The following is a 26,023-nucleotide window of genomic DNA, read 5'->3' as shown; positions in this document are numbered from 1 at the left end:
TGCAGTTGAAACAAAGCCTGCCAGCTTTAACTTAAAAAAAAATAAATAAATAAGTTAGAAAGTAAGGAAAAAGGAAAGCATCACTAATGAGATGACATCAACACTGAATCTTCTTGTTTTATTAACTGAAAACTTTCCCCTGTTCTACCCAAGCTGTTTCATGTTATCACCTATGTTTACATAGACACATTATTACCATGCGCTAAGCTGGAATACAGTTAGACTTTTACCTTTGCACATTGGTGGAGGATGGCTCCACTGTCTGTTGGCCTGGCACTGTGCCTTTGTTGGCCCTTGCATAAGGTACCCAATATTGCAGGAGAATGTGACCACATCATTAAAGTTGAATCCATTTCCACTTGTTCTTCCATAAATTGGACTACCAGGATGACCACAGCTGACAGCTAATAGCAGTGAGTGGGGGCAGGGGAAGCACAAAACAGAATATTTGGTTATCAATTATCATATGACAATTACCCTTAATCATCTCAAACAATGTAGAAAGACAATCACTTTTATGCAAACATATATATATATATATATATATATATATGTGTGTGTGTGTATATATATATGTATATGTATATATATGTGTATATATATATATATATATATATATATATATATATATATATATATTTACTAATGCAAAGGAACAATTTAGAATGCCAAAATGAACTGTGTAATAAAAATATTATACTAGCAAGATACAATTATTTACAATTGTGGTAATTTTATGCAAGTGGTGCTGAGATGTGTAAAAATCATAGTACCTTTTTATTCTCTCTATATTTTTAAGGGAATAATACTGAACAATAAGATCTGGGAATGACTTAACTTCATGTAATTAGTTAATAGCAGAAAGGAATGAAACTGATGAATTTTCCTTTTCTAATTAAGATTTAAGAATTGGAAGATGCGCCTGTTGTTTGCACTCAACCTTGAAATTATTTTAATATTTATACAATCAATTTTTACAAATAATAAATTGATGAGCAAAAGTGTGTTTGAAGAATAATTTAATGTGACTACATAATATGGACAACAAAATGATGCTATATTAGAATTATTATTACTGGTTTATTTTCTTCACAATTGATATTTGATAATTTAGCACAATTTTGTTTGGGAATAATGGTATCAATTAGATGAATTATTTAAACTCTTTTAGTGTTACAGCTCTATTCTAGATTTTATGGAGTTCTGGCTTTTCCCAAACATTGTATTTCTATGAGTTGTTTTACTGCATTATCTCACTCTATTAATCAGAGCAACTCCAGTAACAGTGCTTCATTATAGGGCACAGCAAAAACATATAGTCATTTATAGTACTTTTGAAATTACCAAGAGCAATTATTTTTCAGCTGTATTGTTAATGTAAACCTACTCATATGGAAATTTAACTGCTAAATTCTTGCTAAAATTATCAACAAAGCAATCAGTTTTACACTATGGACCAATTTTCATTTATAGTATCAATTATTTAACAAGGAAAACAGGGGTATTAGTTGGTTATGCTTCAATATAAATGAAAGGGGGGAAAAAATCTAGGATCCATAGAAGCATAGCACTGCTGTTTTTAAATCACCAGACAATGTTTGTGTGTGTGTGTGTGTGCACTCATGTGCAAAAGCATATGCATACACACACACACCTTAGAAAAGTAATTTTAATTGTTCACTATATGATCTATTATCCTATTAAATCTCAACCCACAAAATAATTCTCCATGAAAACAGAACTCAAATAAATTTCTGCTGTTTGGATAAAACTTTGACAGTGATGAAATTTATACATATGGATATAATTAAGTCACAGAATAAAGGGAGCATTTTCTGTTGACAAAAAGTCCCAGGCATTATTTATCTGAAGCCTCCAAAATCTCTATAGTGTGATCCTATGATATTACAATTACAGCATATTTGCTGAGTTTATTCTCATTTTCTAACACCAATTTAAATTTAAATTTCAGTAATGGGGATGGAAATAAGGAAAAAAAAAGAAAACCTTTGATAATTGACTTTCAGGTCCAAAATGGGATAGATTATGATGTGAAATATTATGTACCGCTGGGGATTCAGTAGGGTAAGAAAAAGTAACAGCGTTATTAATATTCAACTATATTATGATTTTAGGAGTATGTATAACAGTCATAATAAATGCACAAAGGGCAAATCTATATCATATATATGGGAAACATAGAGCACAGCAGGTGTATTTAAATAATAATGATAATAATAATAATATGAAAGTATTATTTTAAAATCCATTTTATTTTTCATGTATGAATTCCTAACTAAATTAACTTTAAAAAGATCAAATGGATATTTGTTGAATTTGTGAGAATTTATTTTGTTGAATTTATTAAAACTATTCCAAAATTACATATGGTTATACAATTTTGTATGAATTTAAAAATAGTAGAGTGATTGAAAACAAGTTTTTAAATAAATTTTAAATATTTTATAATCTTTTATGACAAAACATTATAATGACACCAGCTGTGTATATGTAGTCTTGATGCATTTAAGCATACTATGGATTTTGAAACAAAAAGGGGCCATAATGATAAACGCTTTCAATCATTCACTTTATATACTCATATAAGGGAATTAGAGCCTAGAGATAAGAGTGGACTGAAATGAGAACAGTTTTTCAGGTCACATCTGATGACTCCTCCACAGACAAATTACACTTCATGATGATCTGATTTTGATGTGACAGTCATAGAATAATAATTATTATAAAAAAATTATCCAAAGTATTTTCCACTATAAAAAGTTCCATAGTATCATATTGCAATATTTATGCTATTCCACAGTGGTCTCAAGAAATTAAAGGCGTTATAACTAAAAATTAGTCAAGAATGCACCTTCTATACAGAAATTTCGATTTATAAATAGTTCATATTTATATTAAATACCAGAAAAGCTGAATTTAATTTATTGTCTTTATGATAAAACATAAGTAATAACAGGCATTCTAATATTTTCTTCCTGGTTTTATGTGCCTCTGAACACATTCCGCTTCAAAGACGAGTGCATACTAGTATAAAAAAAGAATTGTGAGAATTTAGTAAGTCTTCATCTGTAAACATATACAGAGGGTGCCAAAAAAAAGTATACACATTTTAAGAAAGGAAAAAACTGTATTAAAATTATAATACTCAATGTATGCCGTTAACAAAAGATGACTACAAGTCACATTTGACTTCTGCAATTACAAGAGGTGCTCAAAGTGGTTACCATCAGCGTTATTTTAATACAGTTTTTTCCTATCTTAAAATGTGTATATGTTTTTTTGGTACCCTCTGTATATATATATATATATATATATAGATTTACCTAAAGACGTGTGTGTGTGTGTGTGTGTGTGTGTGTGTGTGTGTGTGTGTGTGTGTTTGTATACTTACATATCTTACGTAAGAATACAATTATTGGTAATTGGTTTGGAACAGATGTCTCTAATTACTTCTGCCATGCTTACTTACGCACACAGGATGGGAGCTGACCAGACCAGTTGTGATCCTGTTGACATATTCTCACTGAGGAACCTATCAATCGAAAACCAGGATTACATTGATAAACAACTGTGTCTCTGTATCCGTAGTTTTCTCCAATGACTTGACCGTTCACAATGAGTTCTGGAATTCCACAGTGACCCGCTGAAATGAGTCAGAAAGAAGGATTTTTAATATTGTGATCTAAGTTTATTTGTGTGTTTATATACATATGTAACATTACTAAACTTTTCAAGTTTACTTAGAAACATGACACAAATAATGCAAACATGATTATATGGCATAAATATAACTACAGTAAAATGCCATATATCAGAGAATTGAAAGAAAATCTACTTCTAGTAACAGTTGGGTCTAGAAGAAATTAGAAAACATTTCAATCTGTGTAAAAAACAATACAACATCAAAATTTGAAGAATACAGACAAAGCAGTGCTTAGTGTGGAAATTTACAGCATTAAATGTTTTTATTAGGAATATATATATATGATCAATGACCTCAAATTCCATGCTAAGAAGAGGAAAAAGAGCAGCAAAATAAAGAGGAGAAAATAAAGTTAAAATAAGTAGATGGGAAGACATTACAAACAGTTTAAGAAATGAAGAAAATTGAAAAGCGAAAAACTATAGAGAACATTATCTGAGCTACACATTCTTTCTTTAAAATCAGCAACAAAGTTGTTAAACTCCTACTAGCTAATTCTATCAACGCAAGAGAACAAAATTACCAATAACAGGAATGAATAAAGTGATAGAATTACAAGCTTAAAGAAATTATAATAAAAGTATAAGGAAATGTGAAGAAAAAAATTATGCCAATACTTTTAACAGTTTCAGATAAAAAGAACAGTGAAGATATGGAAGCAATCTAAGTGCTCATCAATAGATAAATGCATAAAGAAGAGGCGGTACGTATATACAATAAAATGTTTATTATTCAGCAATAAATAAGAATGAAATCTTACCACGTGAGACAACATGGATGGACCTAGAGGGTATTATGCTAAGTGAAATAAGTCAGACTGAGAAAGACAAATACAATATGATCTCACATGTGGATTTTAGAGGACAACATAAACGAACACACAAAAAAGAAACAGACTGACAGGTGCTGGGAACAAGCTGATGGTTGTGAGATGGGAGGGGGGCTGGAGGACAGGGTGAAAAAGGTGAAGGGATCAAGAAATACAAATTGGTAGTTACAAAATAGTAATGGGGATGTAAAGTACAGCATAGAGAATATAGTCAATAATGTTGCAATAGTGCCAGGTGGGTACTAGACTAGTCAGGGGGATCACTTCGTAAATTATATAAATATTTAACTACTATGCTGTACATCTGATACTAATATAAAATAATAATGGATATTAACTGTAACTGAAAAATTAAAAAAGGAGAGAAGATAAAGGGGGATAAGAAGTCCAAATTTCCAGGTACGAAACAAGTAAGTTACAAAGATGTAAAGTACAGCACAGGGAATATAGTTAATAATATGGTGATAGCGTGGTATGGTGTCAGATGGTTGCTGGACTTAACATGGTGATCACTTCTTTAGGTATATAATATTGAATAATTATGGTGTACCCCCAAAAGTAATATAGCATTGTATGTTAGCTACATTTTAATAAAAATCATTTTAAAAAAAAGAAAAAAGGCAATTGCTTTGAAAATCATATCATACAAGAAGAAACATAATATTAAACAGAATACTTCAATAGTCCTTTATCTATTAAAATATTTCAAACCTTAAAACCCTTCCCACAAAAAAAAAAAAAAAAAACACTCAGATTCAAACGTTGTCACTGATAAATTCAATCACATACTTTCACATGTGAGAAGAATGACTGGACTACATGAATTCAAAAGCTCATTCCAAGCATAAGATGTTGGTTAGGATTTGCTTGTTTGGCAGCTGCACTTCCCTACCACCAGTACCAACATCCTTTTAAATTTATATCTGATGTCAACACTATGTACTTCATAATGGATGATGATGATGTTGTCTTCACAGACTGAGAGGAAATGTTTGTTCATAAATATTCCTTTTATGCCTGACTCTTCAGAGAACTGACTCAGAATTCTAAATAAAATAACTCTTCCCCTCTCTATACAATATTCAATAAATAATATCCAATAACAGTTCATCAGGGCATAGGTCCATAAAATACAATACTTTAGATTTAGTTTACATATACATTTTCAAATTTATGAGTGAACTAAGTAATCTGTCATTGAAATCAGCATAACCAAAATCAATTTAAGAAGTATTAGGAAATGGTTTGATCATTTAATCATACATTAATATATATTTATTATTTACTATTTTATTTTTATACATATTTACATATATATGATCTTATAAAGAAACCACTGTTGTTAGATTTCCAAATATGCTTATTAACAAATATGCCTAAGCGGGAGGAAAAAAAGAATTTTACCGAAACCTCTAGCTACACTTTTTAAGTTTCAAATAATAATTGCATTACCATGAATATTTTCAAGTGCATGCATCATATATTTAAAAGTAAAATTTTAGAGAGAAAATATTGTGCAAATTTTTCAATACCCTCTTCATAATAATCAACAATTTTTAAATTAGGAAACACAAAGATTATGTGTTGTTCCCAACAGACAAGCGAATAATTAGAACAATTTCCATTATACCTAATTCCACACTGGCTGACAGATATTGATATCATTTTAGAGAAAAAAAGGCATATAAATTATACTCTTCTTGTAATGTTAAAGAAATTATTGAAATCTTTGAAAAAAGAGATAAAGTATAAATCATAATGTTATTTTAATAATAAAAGAGGAGGTGAAGGAAGAAAAGGCTAGTGCGGTTTCTTTTAATGCAGTTTTTTATAATGAATTCAAAGAACCCCAAAGGGAAAAAATCCTATTAGCCCTAAAATCAAGTTTAAAAAATATATAATTAAAGTTTCAATGAAAAGTAATATTACACATGTTCAAAATCTTGTGAAATAAAAATGGAGAAAGATTTTTAAATGTGGAAATTATTTTTCTTCTTTGGTCTTTAACCTTAAGCAAATAGGTGAAAGGAGAATTGACTATGGTTTACAATGAATTAACTGCTACACCAATTAATCCAGCTGAGCATGCAAACATATAATTATCAGCAATTAGTTTTCACCTTTTTATTTTCACCATGCTTGAAAGACAATGTCTCTCCTTAATGCCACAAGATTCTCATTTGGAATACTAGTTGATTAGCTTTAAGAGTCATCTGTTTAATAGCTTTTCTACTATGAGACTTTTTTTTTCCACTTAAATAATATCAAATTATTTAGAATCCTTACTGATGTATATCAGCTGTCACCTCATATTATGGAAAAAAGGGCTGCCTTCCTTCCAGGGGGAGGGGTGCGAAGGAGGAATGGGGAAGAGGTTGGTTAAAATAACTTCAAAATCTGTACCTAGGCATCTGGTTTCAGATCCACTCCAAAGACCTGAAGAAAGGCATTCCCGTACAGCAGAGCCCACAAGCATGAATCCTGAATCACAGGTAAAAATGGCTGTGGAGCCATATGAAGTTTGAGTTCCAATCTTATTTCCATTTGGAGGTGTAGGTAGTTCTCCACAAGAAATAACTTCAAAACAATAAAAAAGTTAAAAACATAGTCAATATGCACTTGTAACAAAACCATGTTTTTAATGTTTTGAACTCCCTATGATTTGACATATTTACATTGAAACTGACATCTGTAAAACATGTTTGAATGAGTGTGAAAATGTAGAGAAAATAGATGACATAATTTAAAATGTATCCTCTTTAAGTTCCCATAAAACCTCTGTTACAGTAACAAGTGAAGCTATTTTCTTTTGTTTCATTTGTTTATTTTGTTCTTTAGATTCTACTTATAAGAGAAATCATATGATATGTGTCTTTCTGTCTGACTTACTACACTCAGCACAATACTCTCTAGGTTTATTCATGTTGTTGCAAATGGCAAGCTTTCATTCTATTTTTTCAAGGGTGAGTAACATCCCTTTGTATGTATTTGTACCACCTCGTCTTTATTCGTTTTTGGATTCAGGGACACCTAGGTTGCCTTCATTTCGTGGATATTGTAAACAATGCTGAAATGTGCATATGAAGGTACATGTCCCTTGATATAGCATTTTGAGGTTTTTTGGATAAATACCCAGAAGTGGGATGACTGGGTCCATCTTTGTCTCTGTTATAGCCTTTATTTTAAAGTTTTATTTATTTATTTATTTATTTATTTATTTATTTATTTATTTATTTATTAGTCTGGTATAAGTATTGCTACTTCAGATTTGCTGTTTTTGTTTTTGTTTTTTTCCATGTTTATGAAATATCTTTTTCCATCCTTTTACTTTTAGTCTGTGTGTTTTTCAATTTGAAGTAGGCAGCATATGCAAGGGTTTTGGCAGCATATGTAAGGGTTTTGTCTTCTTATCCATTCAGCCCTATGTGTTTGGACTGGAACACATAACCTACTTAAATTTAAAGTAATTGTTAACAGATATGTAGGTATTGCCATTTTATTATTATTATTATTATTTTTTTTTTTTTTTTTTAACTTAAATAAGTCCCTCTAACATTCCTTGTTATACTGGTTTGGTGGTGATGGACGCCTTTAGCTTTATCTTGTCTGGAAAGCTCTTTATCTGTCTTTCAATTTTAAATGATAGCTTTGCTGGGTAGAATAATCTTGGTTATAGATCCTTGCTTTTTATCACTTTGAATATTTTGTGCCACTCCATTTTGACCTGCAGAGTTTCTGTGGAGAAATCAGCTGACAGTCTTATGGGAGCTCCCTTTTGGTTAATTAACTATTTTTCTCTTGCTGCTTTTAAGATTCTCTCTTAGTCTTTAACTTTTGGCATTTGAATTATGATATGTCTTGATGTGGGCCTCTTTAGGTTCATCTTGTTTGGGACTCTCTGTGCTTCCTGGGCTTGGATATCCATTTCTTTCACCAGATTAGGGAAGTTTTCCATCATTATTTCTTCAAATAGGTTTTTAATTGTCGTCTTCTTCTGGTACCCCTATAATGCAAATGTTGGTAGGCTTGATATTGTCCCAGAGGCCCCTTAAACTGTCCTCATATTTTTGGATTCCCTTTTCTTAATGTTGTTCTGATTGGGTGTTTTCTGCTACCTTATCTTCTAAAGTGATGATTCAATTCTCTGCTTTATCTAATCTACTGTTGATTCTCTCTAATATATTCTTCATTTCAGTTATTGCATTCTTTGTTTATGACTGGTTCTTTTTTATGTTCTATCTCCATTTTTGCGTTTCTTAACTCTTTGTTCAAGTTCTCCCTGAGATCACTGAGCATGCTTATAACCAGTGTTTTTCAAGTTGGCATCTGGTAGATTGCTTGTCTCCATTTTTAGTTCTTTTTCTGGAGCTTTGTTCTGTTCTCTTATTTGTGACATATTTGTCAACCCGTTTTGGCTGCCTTCCTGTATTTGTTTCTATGATTCAGGTAGGGCTCCTACATCTCACTGACTTAGTAGAGTGGCCTTATGAAGTAAGTGTACTGTCAGGCTCAGTGGTACAGTCTCTTTGTCACCAGATCTGGGTCACCAGGTGTATCCCTTTCGTGTGTTGTGTGTCCCTTGTGTTGTAGTTGAGCCCTGGTTGCTATTTGCACATCAGTAGAAGGGATTACCCCTCAGGCCGATTGGTTGTGAGCAGTGGCTGTGAATACAGTGGAGGAGCTGTGGTGCAGGAGATGACTGCACAGAGCAGGATTCAATTTAGCAGAGTTCTGGTGCCTGCCCAATCTTCCCATTGGATATGTCATCCTTGCAGGCAGCTGGATGATTCTCTGACAGGGTCTGAAGCTTGCTACTGGGCATGCCAGCCCTACGGCCTCCTAGGAGGGAACCCACTGCAGGTCAAGTTTATCCGCAGAATGTGCCCTGCCTAGGGCCACCTGGCATGAGCCACAAAGCAATCCACAAATGGCGACCACTTGTGCAGCACTTGGAGGTGCCTTAAGAGGTCAAGCTAAAACTAAGGCCATCTGCTGCTAGTGGCTCTGTTAGGGCTGTTCATCCAGAGGTAAGGGAAATACCAAAGCCAGATGCTGCTTTTATGAGTTCTGTGAACCATTGAGAGATTTTAGGAAAGTCTGTAGCATGAGTCAAGGCAGGCCATTTGTACATAAAAGCTACTGGAGGAGGCTTGGATGAGCCCAAAAGTTCGGTGGGGCAGGGTCTCATAATCACCAGGGTCGGTTGGATAAATGGTGTTAGTAGCCAAGTTGATAGAGACTCAAGTATGGCAAGTGCCTCTTAATGCACATCTGGAGAGGGGAGGGCTCAACAAAGAAACAATGGCTTCCAGCCGTTCTACTGTCAGGAAGAAAGCTGTTCCTTTAGCCCTTTCCTGAAGCCAGACAACTCAGTTCCTCCCTTTATTTCCTTGGCGCCTTTTGAGCTGCTGCCCCAGCACTGGAACTCAGAATGAGTGAGTCTGTCAGTGAGTAAGTCCATGTGTGGGCCCTTTAAGAGGATCGCCTGGGACTCTAGGAACCCTCTGTTTCACTCAGCCACAATCTCTGCTGGTTTCACAACCAGAAGTGGTGGAGATTTCTCTCCCCAGCACTAAAATCCTGGACTGCAGAACCTGGTGTGAGGCTGGCAACCCTCACTTCTCCATGGGGGACCTCCACAGCTGAGATATCCCTCCCAATTTTTAATGGCCTCACGCGGTGTGGGACTAGCCCATTTCGTGTTTCAGCCCCTCCAATCAGTATCCAGGTGGCTTTTTCTGTATGTATTTAATTGTAGGGCTTTGGTTCAATTAGATTTAAGATGATTCTCAGTGATGGTTGTTCTATAGTTTAGTTGTAATTTTGAAACATGGTCATGAGAGAAGGCAGGCACAGCATTTACCTACTCTGCTATCTTGACCAGAAATTTTATGAAGCTATTTTCTTTGCATCTTCTGTTTAGGCAATCTGGTCACTCAGCAGGTTGTAGTGAAAAAAAGAAAAAAAATCAGGATTGAAGGGCAAATAACTCATTAGTCCAAAATTTTTCTCTGACTTATCATGAGAAATTGGACAATCCCTTTGACCTAACAGAACCAAAGTTTCCTCATTATCTAAAACAATGCTAAGATAGTAATTATAATTATTTTTGTTGAGAACCCTAGAGTTTATAAAGAGCTTTGCATGTAAAATGTCATTTGATTCTTATAAGAACCATTAGATATAATTATATTTCACATTTTATTTGTAGGTTTCAAAAAAATGAAAAAGAGAGATTAACAGACTTGTTAAGACGTTCAGAACACAGCTCTTATGGATTCACATTTAAAGACTAAATATAAAATATTGTTATAGAATAAAAAATAATAGCACATTATGTTGAATGAGTCCTTATTTTGTACCAGACACCATTACTAGTGCTTTCACTTATGTAATTCTCAAAACAACGCTATGAGGTAGGTATAGTCATTACCGGAGTTTTATACACTAGAATATCATCACATAGAAGTTAAGTAACTTTAATAAGTTTACACAGTCTCCAAATAGCTAAATCAAAATTTAAACCCAACAATCTAAGCCCAGAATCCAATCCTTAACCACCAGCCCATGATGCCTTATTCTGGCTCCAGGTTCAACTTTCAGCTCTGGGCTTTAGACGGTCGTTAGGTAGACAAACAGAAAAATTTCAAACTTTGAATAATTGTATATAAACTTTTAAATGTACTCGTTGTTTTGAACTACTCCCCTAAATAATCCCTTGAGGTCCATATAATATTTATTCATATTAACAATACTAATATTTACATTACTTTAATGTAAAATATGAATACATGGAGGACCTGAAAAATTACTATTCTTTCCATTTTCTCAATGAACCGTGATTGAGTCCTCATTGGTCCTCATTCTTAGCTGTGGGCAACAACCTGCTCGTACTTATCAATTAAATCCTTCTACATAATAGAGGATTGAGCACAAGGAAACCAGACAAACATTTGTTGAATGTGTGATTAATGTTTCTGTTGTAGATAATGTTTCCTAGCTCCTTGAATATCTCTATTCTATACACCTTTTAAAAAAAAAAAAATTATACTGGAAGAATAATAAGGCAGAAGGCAGAGGAAAGTCCTGGGAGAAATCTCAAAGAAATAGGGCAAAATTTTACCAAACAGATCTATATTTTTAGAATATCAAATATAATTTAGATATATATTTTTGAGATTTTTAATTCATTGATATAATTACCTTATAAAATGGATATCCTCAAAACCCTATGCTTAAATTGAGATTATGAAAATAAATTGCAAAATAAACTATTAATAGAATAGTAGATACCTGTGTACTTATTACACATACATAGCTGTCTGCCCTGTTAACTTTTTATTCATCATTAGACTTCTTTTTCCTTTTTTAGCTTTTTTATAAATTATCAGCGTCTGTGCCATAAATGCCAGAGTTGTGTTGGACACAAAATAAAGGATGAATTTTCAGCCTACCACATTTCCTGGCACAAAGTAAATAATAAATGTAGCAAAGGAAGTTCAAAGAGAGTTTATGATATTTAATCTGAATATCCTATGTTCAATTAGTTTATCTACTTAGTCATTGGCCATTTATATTGCCATGTTAGAACACATGGGGATTGAATGACTTAATATGTTCAATTTTATTCAATAAATATTTATTAAGCCCCTGCTGTGAATCAGATTCTAGCTGATATTTTCAACACAGCACACCATTAAATCTTTATAACAACAACTGATAGGCATTGCAGTAATTTTGTAGTTTAAAAAATTTGGATTTAAACGAATAAACATTATATAAGGTAGTGATTAAAAGCCAGAGGGATTCATGAGTTGAATCCTATTTCTCTACCATTTATAGGCTCTGTGACTTTTGTAAAATGATTAAATCTGGGATCAGTTTCCTTTTTGATAAAACTAATAATATCAACTAATTTACAGGATTGGAACTAAGGAATAAATAAAGTAATGCATGAAAAGGGCTAAAAGCAGTGTTTGGGTAGTTGTAAGTATGCAATTAACATTATCTAGTTGTTACAGTAAGTGATAGATTTAGAATTCAAACGTACGATTTCTGAATACAAAGCCTATGTTTTTTATATGGGCATTTACTAATTTAAAAAAGAAAATAGAAATTTTTAAAGTGTAATAAGAATAAATTACTATTGACATAACATTATCTCATTATTGCTATAGTGTATTTGTTTAAGGAAATGGTCAGGCAATTCAATCACAAAAGATAGCTTATGAAATAAGTTTAGCAGAGCTTATACTTACTTTGGCAATATGGTCTTTCATTTCTCCAACTCCATGTACCATTAGGAAGGCATTCAATAGAAGCAGGACCTAACCCATGATAACCAGGGTCACAACTGAAAACTACCTTGGTTTTATATTCATAGTGAGAGCCATTCACAATTCGCCATCTTCCATGTTCCAAGGTAAAGGAGTTGATGCTTGGACATGTAACAACTATACAAAAACCAAAAACATAAATGCTAATAAGTAAGCCATGTCTCTTCTATCTAATTTAAACTAACATTGTCCAATTCTTTTCCTACCAAATATTTTATCAGAATTATATCATCATTATATAACATTCTTTTACCTTTCAAAGTAGTAATGACAGAAATGGGAAATATTCTAAATGTAGGTAACCTAGAGAATACTGACAAAAATTGAAAGTTATGGATCAACTCAGCAGCATCATTAATCCTTATAAAAATCACAGCTGAATGTATTGAAATATAATTTTATTAACGTAAACTTTAAAAAAAAAATGTTCAAGAGCCTGTGCATTAAAAGACATGTGGATTGATAAATTACTTTTTACAAAATAAATGAAACTTCGTTATATAAAGTGAAGAGTCACTTCAATTTTTGGACATAAATATTCTGGAGTTTCCAAAAATTAGTGCAAAGTTTTCCAATTGTTTGTAGTAGCTGACAGCTAAATTAACTTTTATTTCCCTGTTAGACATCACATCTTATTTAAGGGATTAGTTCTAAAATTTAAACAATACATAAAATTTCAGATCATATAAGATGCCAATAGAAATACAAGTGATGAAATTTCCTTAATACACATACCAACACAGCGAGGGGTCTTGTTATGATTGCTCCAAGTTCCATCTGATTGACATACAGCAGTGGTAAGTTCCTTAGATGATAATCTATATCCATCATGACAAAAATAGGTAACTCGGGTTCCTACCAAGTAGTCTGTTGTAAGTATTCCTCCATTTTTTGGAGCTTTAGGTATCCCACAGGAAATTGCTAGAATAAATACATGCAGACAAGAATCAAAGAAACAGTAAAATACTGAATTTATTAGATAAATCTTTTAAACTGTAAAGCATGTAACACTATTTGGGATTTTATTAATTTCTCTGAAACAATTTCAGAATAACTCCTGAAAACATTTTTCTGAACCATAACTTTGAATAATTTATTTCAAACTCTTAATTGAATGTGCTTTTTAATTGGTGAATCATACATTAGTATGCTTTATTTTCCGTTTCTTACTTCGTTTCTTGTCAGCATGTGAATGGCTATCAGCATTTATATAGATTATATTAGAATGCAAGTTAGGTATATATAGAGTGTATCTAATGTTAACCCATGACTGGACCACCACATAGCAAGCTTGGTCAATTCAATTTGATAGATAATTATTAAAAATTATAACGGTGATAGTAGCCAATACTCATCAGGACTTTGGCCAGGAATAAAACAAACAGATTTATTTTACCTGGAAGTTGGATATTGCTTTGTCTTAGGTCCAGCCAAACTCTATATGCTTGGACACCATCCATGGAATATCATATGCATGACATGTTTAATAAATATAAAGCCAGGATTTATTGTCTTAAAACCTAGTTTGGATCTTCCTGCATTTCATTGATATGTCTTAGATGTCTTGGTTTTTATCTACAATAAATCTGATTTAGGTGAAAATTAGTTTTATCATAATGTGATAATTATAGTAAAATTTTATATTTAAATAGTTTATTGTATATAAGATATTTCCACATCTTATAAATTCAAACGACTACACAGAAATCCCCTAAGATCAACTGTTTTCCATCTTTGCTGTACAAGTACACAATTTGTATCTCCATAAAGAAAAAAAGGTAAGTGTTCAAAGAATGCATTTTCTGGCAAAGCCCTAATGTAAGATTATTTGTGTCTTTTATATTATAATCAGTTATATGTAAATATTTATACATATCTCTGTAGCAAAAAGATTAGTGTATTTGAATATTGGTGTAGCCACCAGAACAAGCTAGAGTTATCATGCTGGTATGTGTACTGTATTTCCTCTATAAAATCAGAAATTTCTGAATTCTGAAACACCTAATCTTGTAAGTTTCACAAAGAAATTCTAGACTGGTAGCTATATTATTCTTATATCAAAAGAAATAAATAACAGAAAGATATGACATAAGTAAAGTATAGGTAAGATCCATGAATGTGAATGTTTACAAATGCTGTGTTCCCTTTACCAATTTCCAATTTCAATCTAAAATTGTTTCTACTTCTCTCAAAAACGTATCATTAAGGTGTTTAAATTTAACTAATCCATGTGAATTGACTATAACGTGAAAATATCTTAGTGAAATCTATATTAAATTCTTAAAACTGAATGGGAGATTCCCTTCTGGTGAATAGTTTGATCTTCTGTAATTTGATAACCTACAAATCATGAACAAATTTTGATCTTTTGTAATTTTATAATCTGCAAATTATAACACTGACAATAAATTTTATAAGTAATATAAGTAAATATAAGTATATAAGTATAATGATGTTATTATCCCTGCTATCTAATTACAGAATCTTTAAAATAGTGTTGTAAATGTAAATGGTTTCCTGATGTCTGTCTGTTAAAGAAATGTTTATATTTCCACTTATGACTTGTGGGAATTTTAACACCAAGATTGTATACTAACTGATCTTTTAAAAAGTATACATTGTTGGAGAAGTATATATTGAACTTAAATTTAAAAAAAGGAACACAGGTTAAATAGTATAGGTTACATATAAGTGGTTAGTATAAAATCGCTATATTTTAGAACAACAACAACAAAAACAAAACAAAACAAAAAACACTAAAATGGTAGTACAACAGCTGTGCTTGCGGATAGCTTACAATTTAACTTCTCAGTTAAAAAAGGAAAATGAACTAACTTCAGAAGGACCATCATCACTCAGTGGTGTCAAGGAGGTTTCTGTACAGAACTCTCCAAAAAAGCACAAATTAAAAATGAGGCAGAGAATACAAAGTGACAGTTTCTGTAATTATATAATACTCATTGTATAGTGAGATGAAAATGGTTCAATTCCTGAAGGAGATGAACATGGTTTAATTATTTAAGAGGGAAAAATCAAAGAATGATTATGATGTGTAGACGAAATAAAAAAGCAAACCAAACACAAGTAGAGATAGTAGACTAAATTTTCTGTCTTTAACCATGCTCACATTGTGTACCCATAGCTCAAGTAAAAATATGTGAGGCTGTATGAGGAGACTGAAGAGACAAGAACAATAAAAATGAAGAATGCAAAACAAATTTGGAACAAAACAAAAATTTGCATTGTATGAATTCCTCTTCCCAAAGATATTTAACAATTATAGTTTAATTGTCTAAGTCCAAACATAGATAGGTCACATGCAACAAATGTTTTTAAAAACAATTACTCTATTAAAAATTTTTAGTGATAGTAAAAGATCAATTTTGGAAACTTCTTGAATTATAAATATTTATCACTTTACTATGCAAATATCATCTTTTTAAACTGCATTTCAATTTATCTATTCTAATTGTATAATGATTTTAAATCAAGAACAATAAAAAAACATAACTCCATATGTAAATGTCATATTATATACAAAAAAATCAATAAAATTATAGAACTGACTCAACAAAGCAATTTCAAACTTTCAGAAAGTTCAGGATTATATTTGAACAAAAATTAATTATTTATCCTATTGTTTGCTAAAGATTATTATACATTTTAAATAGGTATATATATATATATATATATATATAGGGATATATAATAACTATAATATATATAATAACTATAATATATAATATATATTATATGTATAATATATATAACTAAATGTAAAAGTCCAAAGTTTAGAACATTTTAATGTTTATTTAAAATATATATGATTTAGAGGTTCTTATATACATTTTAAATTCCTATCATTCTGAAATTATGAGATCAAAGATTCTTTCCCAAACCAGTGCTAGAAAAATTAGGTAACACTAAGAATTTGTAAATACTCTTGGTATTCAATTGGTAAAAGAAAGCAGATTTTTTGATAGTTTATTGAAATATATTTATTCTACATGTAACCAGTGCCTTCCATGTTCGCAACCCTGTAAGGTTATGACACTGTACACAATTCTAATATGCCGTTCAAGTTTCCTGAATCCACAGAAAAAGAAAACAAGAAATCTTTGTTTTCTCATTTATTTATACAAGTCTATGAGAGCTATCTTTCCATGAATTAGAAATTATAGTTTAATAGGTAAAAGAAACAATTCCGGATGTCAGTTAATATTTATTCTATGCTCATTTTAACTTGCTGTTGTTTAATTTTAAATTTTAATCGATCTATTGTATACTTTTCTGTTTTATAAAAATTGCCTCCATTAAGTAGATTATAGATAAAACCTACTATTTATTAATTGAGACTGTTTTGTACTTTTTTTTTTTTTAATGTGAGGGTTCATTGTTGTTATATACACCTCCACATTCTGGATAGAATAAATCAAATACAAAATTAAATTCCATATTGACAAAATAATGTGATATGTGAAATATTTGAAAAATTTTCAAAGTCCAATGACATTTGATATTCTTGTGTAACTGATACAGAATATGCCTTTATGACCATACCTAGATAACAGACTCAACAACTTTTTAAAAACAAGACTTAGTCCAAAGTTCTACAACATGCCATTTGTCTATTAGGTAGATTGTCATTGAGTTTGCAATAGCAGGATAAATGCTCAGAGAGTGCCTTGATTTTTAACAAAATACAAACAAAAATGAAAGACATATCTTTGTTGAGTCAGCTGAACAGTGAAATAATCATGTGGTGATTAGCTACAATTTGTTTTTTTTAAACTGTTTGCTCTGAGAGCACGTTTTTGCATACTCAGAGTGAAAGTCTTCAGGGCACTTGCCTACTCTTATCCTCTATTCTTTTTGCAGACTCCACACTAATATAATACCCAGCTCTGGGGCAATCATTGCATGACAATGAAGTAACTGAAGTCATACATGTATGAATAGAGTATGTATATAAGTGAATAGAGCAAAGGCATAGATCACATAAAGACAAATGAAGAATTTAAAACAATGTCTCCTTCTCCACAAATTTATCACTGTGTGTGTGTGTGTGTGTGTGTGTGTGTGTGTGTGTGTGTTTAAGCCTTGTTTTCATGAGAGGTGTCTATAATACGATTCTGAATTTTGTTTATATTTGGGGAAATTTCAGTGATCCCAATGAAAAAGTTTAAAAGGATTAATTTTTTCTTAATGTTTTTATCATTTTTTTGAATGATAGACTTTACCTTGACAAGCAGGGACTGGAGCATCCCACGCATGAAACCCATAGGAAGACTTTCTGCACACAGCACTGCTTTTACCAACAAGTCGGAATCCTCGGTCACAGGCCCAGCGGACCACGCTATTAAGTTGTCCACCTGTTTGACTGATGATGTATCCATGAGGCGGGGATTCTGGGGTGCTACAGTAGAAAGCTTTTCAAAAGAAAAAAATAGTCACTGCATAATTAACGAATCAGCAGTTCTATATATCCCAGAGTGATAAAAACCTATGAGTGAATATCAATACTAAAAATTTGGCCATCTATGTGAATTTTACTTCATCTGAACATCATATTAGTTTATATCGTCTTGACAATATATTGACATGACTTTTATGAGACATATCTATCTCTGGGCTTTTTTCTTCTAATTCTTATCAGCACCAAAGATATTTTCTGAATTGAAATATATCATATTTTCTGAACACTCTGGAGGTTTAAAAGCCTTACAGATATTTCAGAGTTTGGAAGCTGTACTTCCTGTCATTTGAAGGGCCTAAATGACAAAGTCTTGGTAGGAATATTTTAGAGCATGTTGTTTACATGTCACTTTGAAGTTCTCTCCAGACAACTATATATTATCATATTAGATCATGCATTTAATTTCGGTTGATGTCTCCAAAGGATCCCTCACGTTTCATAATCCTCCTTCCCAATTTATTAAAGTTTTGATGCTGTCAAGAATGCTTACATGTAGTGATATAAAAATGCCAATAAAATAAAATGTTTTCATCTCCTGAAGTCTGAAATGTCAAAGATAATGTCAAATAGCATTTTCATATATATGTACTTTTGAGACCATTCAGCCTGGCAGGATCCATTACCCTTTGAAACTTCAATGTATTCTTTTGAGAAAAATGAGACTTTAGGGGTAAATAGTAGGAAATAGCTTGGACTTAGAATATATAAGTCATAACCTGTCGTTTCTAAAGGAAAAATATATATTCAATATGTCAAGCTGTTCTTGGGGCTAAAAGTACTGTTCTCAGTATATTTATATCCAAATTTGTCTTGAATATCAACATAATGCTTTAGTTTATAATATAGTGAATCTAATGATCATAATGGCTTGATTTGAATGGTGTACCTTTAGTTATTATGATCATTAAAATTAAATTTAATGTGCTGACTTTTAAATGCTGTCTTTGGGCACAATTTTAATAAAAAGACATTTACACTATTCAGATGATAGAAACAGATTCAATTATGAAAAATCTTAAGTACTTAGCCATATATTATAACTGGATAATATATTTTATTTATTTATTTTTTTTAGAGAACTATACATACTTTTTTTTTTTTTTTTTAAGATTATATTGGGGAAGGCAAACAGGACTTTTCTGGGGAACAGTGTGTACTTCCAGGACTTTTTTCCACGTCAAGTTGTTGTTCTTTCAGTCTTAGTTGTGGAGGGCGCAACTCAGCTCTAGGTCCAACTGCTGTTGTTAGTTGCAGGGGGCACAGCCCACGATCCCTTGAGGGAGTTGAACCGGCAACCTTGTAAGTTGAGAGCTCACTGGCCCATGTAGGAATAGAACCGGCAGCCTTTGGTGTTATGAGCACGGAGCTCCAACCTCCTGAGCCACCGGGCAGGCCCCATATTTTAATTTTTTAAAGCATTTCTCTTTTTAGGGCCTAATCATATTTTTTTTAAATTGACTAGAAGTCTATTATAGGATAAAACTTGTATACATATTAGTAGTATAATATGATGTGAGTGATGTTACTTCTAACATGTAAAATACACATTGTTAATAAATTAGAATCAAACTATCATCTTATGGCTTTAAAATTAAAACCAATAGACAACTATTATTTTATTTGTACATTATATGTTTATGCAAATTTATCTGGAGCGAAATCTGAGAGTATACTTTTAGAACTGATATTAAAAGGTTATTGAAATCTATGCCTAGAATTGTTGCATCAGGATTGTTTACAAAATATTTATGAAAATAATTTTCAGTTGAATGATTATCAATGACCTGTGGTTTGGGAAGACATGATCTAAACACTGCACAGAAAGAGATGGCTGATTGGCTCTGACGTATTATGTCACTGAGCCACATACACATGGCGTCTGACATAAACTAGGATAGCAATAATAAAAGGAATATAACCTTCACATAAAGGGAAACTATGTACACTTACGCAACAAGAAAATTATTGACTGAACATCAGTAGACCTTATAAACAGAAAGAGACAGAAAAAGCTATTTCATTTTGATATTGAAATTATTTTCAGCCCACATCTTTCTAAGTATTACTCAACGGAAATCAGTAGTGACAAAACAATTATTTATTTTTACATTTTAAATGATGTATTCATCATTCTCTCTTTAAATATTTAATATAGTTAGCAAGTATCACAAATAGATGAATAATAATGAAAGCAAAAATTTTTACCACTGTTTGTTTATCTTTTGTTTAAACTTTTCATTTAAAGAGTTATTAAATAGATCAGATATACACAATTGAGCACCACTATCAATTTTGTGAAAGTTCAAAGGAAACAAATCCATTGGGGGAAAAAACATTAAAAATGTAAGTTTAATTGATAATGAACTTATTTGTTATTAGTATTCTAAGTGCTTTTAATCTTTTCAAAAATCATATGACCGAGTTGTAGAATCATTATCATTGCAATGAGGAAACTGAGACAGAGAGAGGTCCCATAAATTGCTAAGAAACATCAGTGGAGGAACTATGATTTAAACTCCTGTCTAATTGAAGAGCATCTGTGTTTGTGCTCTTTAAAACAACCACACTGAGCATGCAGGTGAGATCTGTACTAAAGTCGTAAGTATCACATACCTATATATCTTATCCGGAAGCCTTTTTTGTTATTGCCATGATCTGCTGACCATTGAAGAAAAACTTCATGACCATTGCTTGTTATATTAAAAGCAGATGAATAATCTCCACTGAGGGAAATAAGCACTGGACTTTGAATATTTGGTCCTTCAGAAAGAAAATAATACAATTTAGATACACCTGAATAATTATGCTCCAATTTACTTTTAGTATTTTATATCATTAGAATAGTATTAAATATAGTGAAATTGTTCTGCAACCAATTACCTCATCCACAATAAATTAAAACACAATATAAAATGTTTGTTTTAAATATTTTAATGTCATAGCTAAAGAATCTACAACTTATAAAATCAATTACCATTTTCATATGGTATTTAAGTAAATTGGATGTTGATACACTAAAAGTATCTATAGTATAATATAAAACCATATAAGTGATTGTTTATACTGAAGGTCTGCATGTATAAATAGAATATTTGGACTCAATTTAGGAATATCCAGTAAATATAAGCCATGGTTACCATCATACACCTGAAGAACATCAAATTCCTTTTCTGTCTGGAAGAATTCTACAAACATGCTGATATTATATCCCTTTTCTACTGAAATGCTCCAGGCACACATTTGAAGATTAGGGTAACTGTCAGGATATCCAGGGCTCAATATGACTCCCGTAGAATCTAGTCGTAATTCGTTGGCAGGGCAGAGCACTGTCAAAGAAAGAAATCATTAAGTAATGCTAGTGTTTTAGGCCTAAATGAAAACTGCATTTTCAAAACTGGAAACTCTGCTTTCATGTTCAATACTATAGATGAGACAATACCTTGAATTATGTGTTAGAAGAGACTTGCATTAAGCTTGCAGTTCAAAAAATTGGAGAAATACCTAAAAATGTATGGTATTGATTTCCTATTGTGTTTTTTTTTTTATTACATAGAAGATGCATTACTTTTCTGGACAATAAATAGATAAATAATTAAAAGTTGAGGCATTTATTTCTTTCTATTTCTTTATGTTCTTTCATACTTTTTCTCATCTTCTTATGTCCCAACCCCTCTGCCTCTCTTATCTATGTCTTTGCCCTGTTCTTTCCCCTAATTACTTTCTTCCTCACCCTCTTCTCTCCTAAACTTTAACTCACTCAGGCTTGTGGGATCAGATAGGAAACTGCTCTCTCTTAGAGAGTTCATTCCAGACAAAGCCACTTCTGATCTCAGGAATCAGCTTAATCCATGAGAATTTAACACACTTTGGGGGTTACCAATTAACCTTTCAGTTCTTTGTGCTATTCCAGACTATAAATGTAAGTCAAAGCACAAGCACAAGCTTTTCCTATTTCATAATATTACCTATGCTGTACATTCCACAAATATATACAGAGGGTGTCTAAAAAATGTATACACATTTTAAGAAAGAAAAAAAACTGTATTAAAATTACACTGATGATAACCACTTTGAGCACCTCTTGTAATTGCAGAAGTCAAATGTGACTTGTATTCATCTTTATCAGTGTATATTGAGTATTACAATTTTAATACAGTTTTTTCCTTTCCTAAAATACATATACATTGTTTTGGTATCCTCTGTATGTATGTGTGTGTGTATATATGTGTGTGTGTGTGTGTATGTATGCATATAATATTGTGTATATATTATATATAATATACATAATCAAACTATTATATATTATAATACATATATACACACACATATATGTATGATATAATATAATATAATATAATATAATATAATATAATATAATATAATATAATATAATATAATATAATATAATATAAATGTATCCTGTTTCCCCAAAAATAAGACCTAGCTGGACAATCAGCTATAATGCATCTTTTGGAGAAAAAATTAATATAAGACTTGGTCTTTTTCGGGGAAACACGGTATATATGTATATATTTGTGTGTATGTTATATGTATATATTTTTGTGTACACAAAAACAGAAAATTCGTTACCAAAAAAACATAATTAAGATGTAACAGTTTCCAAAGGACAGTAAACTTTAATTGTTGACATCAGGATCATTATGCAGTGGACCAAATAATACAAACATCTGCTTAAATATTCATGGTGAATGAGTGTCACCAAGATGATAAAATCCTATCACTCAAAAGATTCAATTTCAGTCTTTGGTTTTCTTAAGAATTTGGGGTTCTACGATGTGGGATGAGGACTAGAATTGCTCAGTATAGCTCACATTGTGCATGATTAAACTAATATATATCAAACAGGATTTAGTTCAATATAATAAATACCTCTTTACTTGTGAGAATAGTGGAAATAGTGGAATAGTGGAAATAGTGCCATAGAGAACTATGGCAAAATTTCCTATGGACCTCATTGCTAAAGACTTTTTAAACTTAGGATGGACCAATTTTTGAGTTTTACTATAAGGATATTCAAGCAACTGGAGTGGACTAGATAAATTTTGAGGGTTTGGTGAATGGACAAACATCCCATGCTATTTCCTAATCCAATTATTATACAACTTCCATCTTGGTGTTAGATAGCATTGTATTTCAAAATAATTAGAGCACCACCTTAAGTAGAATCCTTGTTTTTCAATGTTTGTTTAAATGAGCTAGACTTGGAAATACCAAATATAGTTGCTGGAATATAGATGAATAGATGGTGGACTTATATACCGACCATTTCTTGGGTACAAGGACAATGAAATATTTTGAGTTATAAAATCTCCAAGTAGTGTAGGGATGAAAAAGAGTAAGTAAAACAGGGATTTATAGCAACATATGACTGCACTTTAACCAAGCTAATATCTTAAAAAGAAATAACTTGAAAATAAAATCTGCCATAAGTAATACACAAATATTTGAAAGAATTGACTATAGAATATAGCACAGCTAACTCTCAGAATGGTTTTCTATGCTGTTGTTGTTTTTGGTTTTGTTTGTTGTTTGTTTGTTGTTGTTTTTTGGCTTTTACTTCTCTTTCTTTTACTCCAATTTGAGAAGTTTGCTTCTTAAATATGACTTTAAGATTACAAAACAATGAATCTTTTGAGTGATAGGATTTTATCATCTTGGTGACACTCTCATTTACAATGTGTATTTAAGTAGATGTTTGTATTATTTGGTCACTGAATAATGCTATTGATGTTAAAAATTAAAAAGTTTACTGTCCTTTGGAAACTGTTACATCATAACTATGTTTTTTTGTAACAAATTTTCTGTTTTTGTGTACACAAAAATATATACATATACATATAAGAGTATGTACTTTTTTTGGTATCAGCTCATTTTCAGTCTTAAAAAAGAAACCTGAACTTTGTTTTTCACACACACACACACAAAAAAAAAAATATGTAAAATAAATAAACTTAAATGGTAGAGTGAAACGGAAAATATGTGTCAAAGATGAAGAATATTATTGAATATCAGCTATGGCATATTGAAATGAAAGATGTATGTAACCACATGATAAGTTGAAGAAAGTTTTAAGGAAGGGTTTCTTTAGTGTATGCACAGATATTTAACACTTCTGGAACATTTAGCTAAGTAACTGTTTGGATTGCTTCCTCACTAAAAACCATTCAGCAGCTTCTTAATTTGATACAAAGCCCACCAAGTTCAGTCCTTGCCTACCTCCCCAACATTGTTTCCTGCTGCTCCTCCTCTGAAATGTAATGCTCCAAACGTATGTACAAAGATGAACAGCCTTTTGAACTCAGTACATTCTTTTGTGCTTCTATTTCAAATGTCCATCTTTTTTCTGCTGTATTTGAAATGTTAGTGCATTTCAGATGTATCGTCCTCTGTGGAACACTCCCTGAACCTCTCCTCCATCAACCCAAGCAGAATTGTTGATTTATTTCTCAGTGCCTCTGTAGAAATGTAGGCTTCTATTATTGCAGTTAGCAATTCTATAGCTATTATTTCCTTTCTTTCTTGGCTCTCTAGTCTGTGGTTATTGAATGCAAGTGCCATGTCTTACTTAATGTTTTAGCCCCAATGTTCTGAACAGAATAAATGTTCCATATTACTTTTGAAAAACAAACAAACAAACAAACAAAAAAAAAAAAAACTGGTGTGATCCAACATAATCTATCACAAATACACAAATTAATCTATTCTCATGCTATTCAACATATAGCAAGAAGCCAGACAACCATTAATAATAAGAGTAAGTATTTTTTTTTTTTGTTTTTGGTCGTTAGGTAGTTTTATTTACTTGCAGCAAGTAAAGGGAACAGGGGATTCACATCCAAAGTTCTGTCTCCTGGAAAGGAGGCTTAACCATTGCTTATATACACTATTTGGTTAATTACATGTTGCTTTCTTCTTTGCAGTTGACTACACTTATCCAGCTGTGTTCCTGTCAAGTCAATCCTGTTTACAGTTGTGTCTGCAAAATACTGTGCTACATTTTAACATTCAGCAAGAACAGCATTTAGTAAGAACCACCCAGACCTTGAGACCCTTGTCCTATCTAACACTAGGATGTGACTTCCTACCACCCCATGCTCCTGGCCGACCACCCACATGTGCCTGCAAAGTCCTTCAACTTATTCAATGCAGTTTACTGATCTTCATCCCGTTTCTGGGATTTTTGGAATTAAGACTACAAGAGATCAAATTGTTTCCTGAGTCTGTAAAATATTCCAGGATTTTTTTTTTTTTTTGTAGTTGAAATAAGTCCCTATTTGTTTTCTGATGCTTACAGTCAAAAAAGCCCTAATTATTATTATTATTATTATTATTATTATTATTATTATTATTAGTTTCTGGTGTACAAAAGAATGTAATAGTTAGACATTTCACCCCTCACAAAGTGATACTCCCCTTCCCCCAATCTGTTGCCTCTCTGGCATCGTGTATATCTATTACAATGCCATTGACTCTATTCCCTATACTATACTCCGTATCCCTTGACCATATATATATACATATATAATTATAGTTGACATACAATATTATTGAGCTTCAGGTGTACAGTGCAGTGGTCAGGCATCTGCACCATCTGAGAAGTGGTCTCCCTAATAAGACACCCTATAAAATCTGAGTAA

At 31.7% G+C, this 26,023-nt stretch overlaps 1 protein-coding gene across 5 annotated transcripts in view; it reads right to left on the bottom strand.

Annotated features, from left to right (window-relative positions):
• The window catches only part of CSMD3 (CUB and Sushi multiple domains 3), a 1,140,077-nt gene that overhangs the window by 73,467 nt on the left and 1,040,587 nt on the right, over nt 1-26,023 (bottom strand). For all 5 annotated transcript variants that reach the window (XM_081069899.1, XM_081069900.1, XM_081069901.1 and 2 more), the window contains 8 exons: nt 21,503-21,691; nt 20,979-21,125; nt 18,130-18,318; nt 13,625-13,810; nt 12,812-13,006; nt 6,957-7,130; nt 3,491-3,664; nt 231-404 (listed from right to left, as the gene is read on the bottom strand). In XM_081069899.1, the coding sequence (XP_080926025.1) occupies nt 231-404; nt 3,491-3,664; nt 6,957-7,130; nt 12,812-13,006; nt 13,625-13,810; nt 18,130-18,318; nt 20,979-21,125; nt 21,503-21,691 (1,428 nt within the window). The remainder of the gene's footprint in view (nt 1-230; nt 405-3,490; nt 3,665-6,956; nt 7,131-12,811; nt 13,007-13,624; nt 13,811-18,129; nt 18,319-20,978; nt 21,126-21,502; nt 21,692-26,023) is intronic.

The sequence above is a fragment of the Rhinolophus hipposideros genome (assembly GCF_964194185.1).
Source record: "Rhinolophus hipposideros genome assembly, chromosome: 13".
In the NCBI taxonomy this organism is placed as follows: Eukaryota; Metazoa; Chordata; class Mammalia; order Chiroptera; family Rhinolophidae; genus Rhinolophus; species Rhinolophus hipposideros.
This window is presented reverse-complemented; position numbering and strand designations above follow the sequence as displayed.